This window comes from Histoplasma capsulatum, genomic scaffold (assembly GCF_000149585.1).
Source record: "Histoplasma capsulatum NAm1 scaffold_2 genomic scaffold, whole genome shotgun sequence".
Taxonomy (NCBI): domain Eukaryota; kingdom Fungi; phylum Ascomycota; class Eurotiomycetes; order Onygenales; family Ajellomycetaceae; genus Histoplasma; species Histoplasma mississippiense.
In genome coordinates, this window is record NW_001813981.1 from 2,120,058 (window position 1) to 2,123,282 (window position 3,225).

Genomic DNA, 3,225 nt, shown 5'->3' on the forward strand with positions numbered 1-3,225 from the left:
TTTCTGAACGCTTTACCTTAAAGCAAAGATAACATTCGAATTGAGCGGGGGAGACGTTTACCGGTGGCAGAGGACTCCATTGGGAAAAAGTGCAGCAGTTACAGTTCCTTCGCCAAAGCTGCTCATATCCCCATCTGGATTGGCTGAGCTGGTTATTTGGAACTGCGCGCAAGTGGCGTCTGGATCTTTCGAACTAATTTTAGGTGGGAGCATGGTGGCTTCGCCTCCCTGCTCAAAGCAATGTTTGCCTGAGGTGCAATTTTGCATGCTCACTGCTTGAGCATGTTGCAATTTAAGTTCAACGAGTTTTTTATATCGACGTAACTGCTCTTGGGCGAATCGCTCGATCAATGCTGGGGACTTAAGTCTTGGATTGAGCTGTTGAATCTGGGTCTTGAAGCCATCGAGCGTTGGAACAATAGGATCCGTTCGGATAGCGAAGTCCATTGTAACGCCCTTATCGCCCATAGGCTCGTCTTCATCATCCTCATCCTCCTCGTCGTCAAGTTGCCCCTTTCCTGACATAGGACTAGGCGCAAGAGCTTTGTCTTGACGCGGGGAAGCAAGGGTAGGAACTGGAGGACCACCAAAGTTTGTCATTAATTCAAGCAACCCGCCGGATACAGGTGACTTTGAAGTTTTCGAGAGATCGCTTTTGCTGCGACTACGTCTCATGAAATTATTCCAGGGGCTCGATGATGCACTAGGAGAGGGCACTCCGACTGGTCCACCACCGCCGACTGCTACAATCTGTCCAGTCATAGCCAAAACAAGGCCTTCAGTTGTCAACGGGGATTTGGGAGGGCGGCTAAAACCAGGTTTCTTTTGCGGTAAAACTGAGCTGGTTAACCCTCCTTCCTTTGAGTCTTTGTTCTTCTGCTTATCGACGGATTCTGCTCCTGGCTGTTGTTGCGCAGATTCGGCTAGCTTACGTTTCGCATTGCTGTTGCTCCTTTTAGGTAAAAGTTTGTTCGTGTGTTTGAAAATACTATTCCGCCTAGTGTGCTTCTTTTCTTTATCGACATATGAAGGTATGAAGGAACCATTGGCTGCATGTAAGCTACGCATATCTGATTCACTCATTCTTCGCGTGGTGCCCCATGTGGCAGCACGCGATGCAGTTTCAATATTTTCAGCAGCACGCCCGAACCTCGACATCGCAGCATTCGAGGTCGACGGTTGATGTCTAGTATCGCCGATCCGAGGGTTTCTAAGTTGGTCTTGCCAGGGTCGAGCTCTGATAAACTGTCGGGGCAATGGCTCCGCATTCTGAGCTTCATCATCGTTGGTAACTGGAGGGAAATACCCTCCGGACAGTTCGACTCGAGAATCTAGATCCACTTTGGCCGGGGGCGTCTCTGGGATTTTGTTTGAAGTATTGGAGTCATTGTCATCTTCTATATCTTCTAACCCGCTGTCCTCATCGATTAAAACACCGGGCCCAGGGATTTTAGAATCATCAAGGAATTGCTGGTGGGTGGCTACCGGATCTCCAGTGCTTTTTGCTCTGCGACGAAATGTCACCAATTTGTTTCTTCTGCTAGGCCTACGGCCAAAAGCACCATTATCCTGGACCTCGCTATTAACCTCGCTGACAGACAACCACTGTTCTACATCGGCGTTCTTTTGCTCTCTTTTTCGTTGCTCCATCATTTCTTTGGGGCTTGGCACGTAGATGTCACCTCTGCAAGCAGGATCAAGTCCTCTTTGTCCCGTGGAGGAGCTGGCGACCCATGACCCATCGTCCGCACGAGATGACGGTGGAGGAACTGAAATAGACCTGTACTGTGAGCCTACGTAGTGGCTATCGTCAATGTCATCGTAGTCATACTCGTGCTTGTTGCCTGTTGGCGCAAGATGGGAAGACGATATTGTAGGTCGACCCCTTTTGTCCGACCTCTGCTCCGTCGGGTCATCGCCCCTGGAAGGAGAGTCGCCTCGGGTATAGCTCGATACCTTAACAATCGGACTCGTAGGTTGATCTCTATGTGAAAAGGTGCTAACCTCAAGCGTATCGCTGCACGGGCTGGATGTCGTAAGCGTTGGTGTATGTTGAAACCGATGGGTATGAATATCCATTCTTGAAGGCCGGTGTGCCTTGTCTCTTCCGTCATTCATACCAGAGAAGTCCATATTTTGGGAGTCAGATGGTGGACTGGGAGTGTTTGTAAGGCCTGGGCTCAAAAGTTGAGACGCTGTTAATGTTGTTGTTTCTAATTTTTGCTCATTGTGCCCTGAAGGCTCGTTATCCTGTGAATTGTGGTGTTGTAGGGCTTCAGAACCCGGTAATGTAAGTGGCTCGGATTCGGGATTGAAGCCGAATTCTGGCTCTAAGAAGAAGGGGTCGTCAATTTCGGGAGATCCGTAGGAACTAAAATCGCTGTATCCGTTCTCAGCGTAATCGGAGGGGCTTAAGAAATCCTGGTGGGATGTAGGAGACTGAACGTTGCTCGAGGGATTGGTATTTGGCCGCGTATATGCGGTGCCACCCTTTGAGCCGCTTGGGAGGTGGATATTATTTGGAGATACTGGCAATGAGCCGTGGAAATCCTCCCCTGATAATTGTCCGTTATGGTGATGGCTTTCTAATTCAGAAAGGTTTACCGTTGCTGGTTCACCATGTGGATGGAGTGATAATTGCTCGTTGATGTTGTTGTTGTTGGAAGGGTTCGGGAGAAAAGGGTCACTGTAGATTTGAGCTTTGAACGCAGAGAGATTCGGAGACTGATTTTCGATAGATCGTGGAGATGAAGTTGCTATCGACATGGTTTGTAAAGAATAGCAGTCTGGAAAATGAACCGGATGAATAGATTGGCCGATACCTGACTGACACCGAGGTGGACGGTAGAGGAGGAAATCACAAACTGTGGGAATATGAGAGGATATTAAATTGTGATCTCGTATTCCACGTTGAAGCAGCAGCTTCCTGTCAGCTCACAGACGACGTTATAGGCCAAATCTATGAGTTGATCAAGAGGTAAAGGCAGACTGCCGCTGTTGTTGACCACCTTTACATTCCAGCCAAGCTACTAACTGTTCGCTGGGAGGTCTGGGAGGTCGCGACGCCAGGGATTCAGATATAACCTTCCTGCGTAACCGGAAGTGGAAAATTGTGCGATTATTTGGATTTCTTGGGGTCAAGGTGCGGTCCCTTGTTGGTGGCCGTGAGAGGATGCCATTTGTTGTAGTTGGAAACCCCTCGCCTGGTAACTGCGTCCTGGAGGG

At 49.1% G+C, this 3,225-nt stretch overlaps 1 protein-coding gene across 1 annotated transcript in view; it reads right to left on the reverse strand.

The window, feature by feature from the left end:
* Positions 1-2,766, reverse strand: part of HCAG_02707 (predicted protein) — a gene marked incomplete at both ends in the record, with an annotated part of 4,538 nt that extends 1,772 nt beyond the window's left edge. Inside the window, 2 exons of the mRNA XM_001542486.1 lie at positions 62-575; positions 933-2,766. Of these exons, the coding sequence (XP_001542536.1) occupies positions 62-575; positions 933-2,766 (2,348 nt within the window). The remainder of the gene's footprint in view (positions 1-61; positions 576-932) is intronic.
* Between the last annotated feature and the right edge of the window lie 459 nt (positions 2,767-3,225).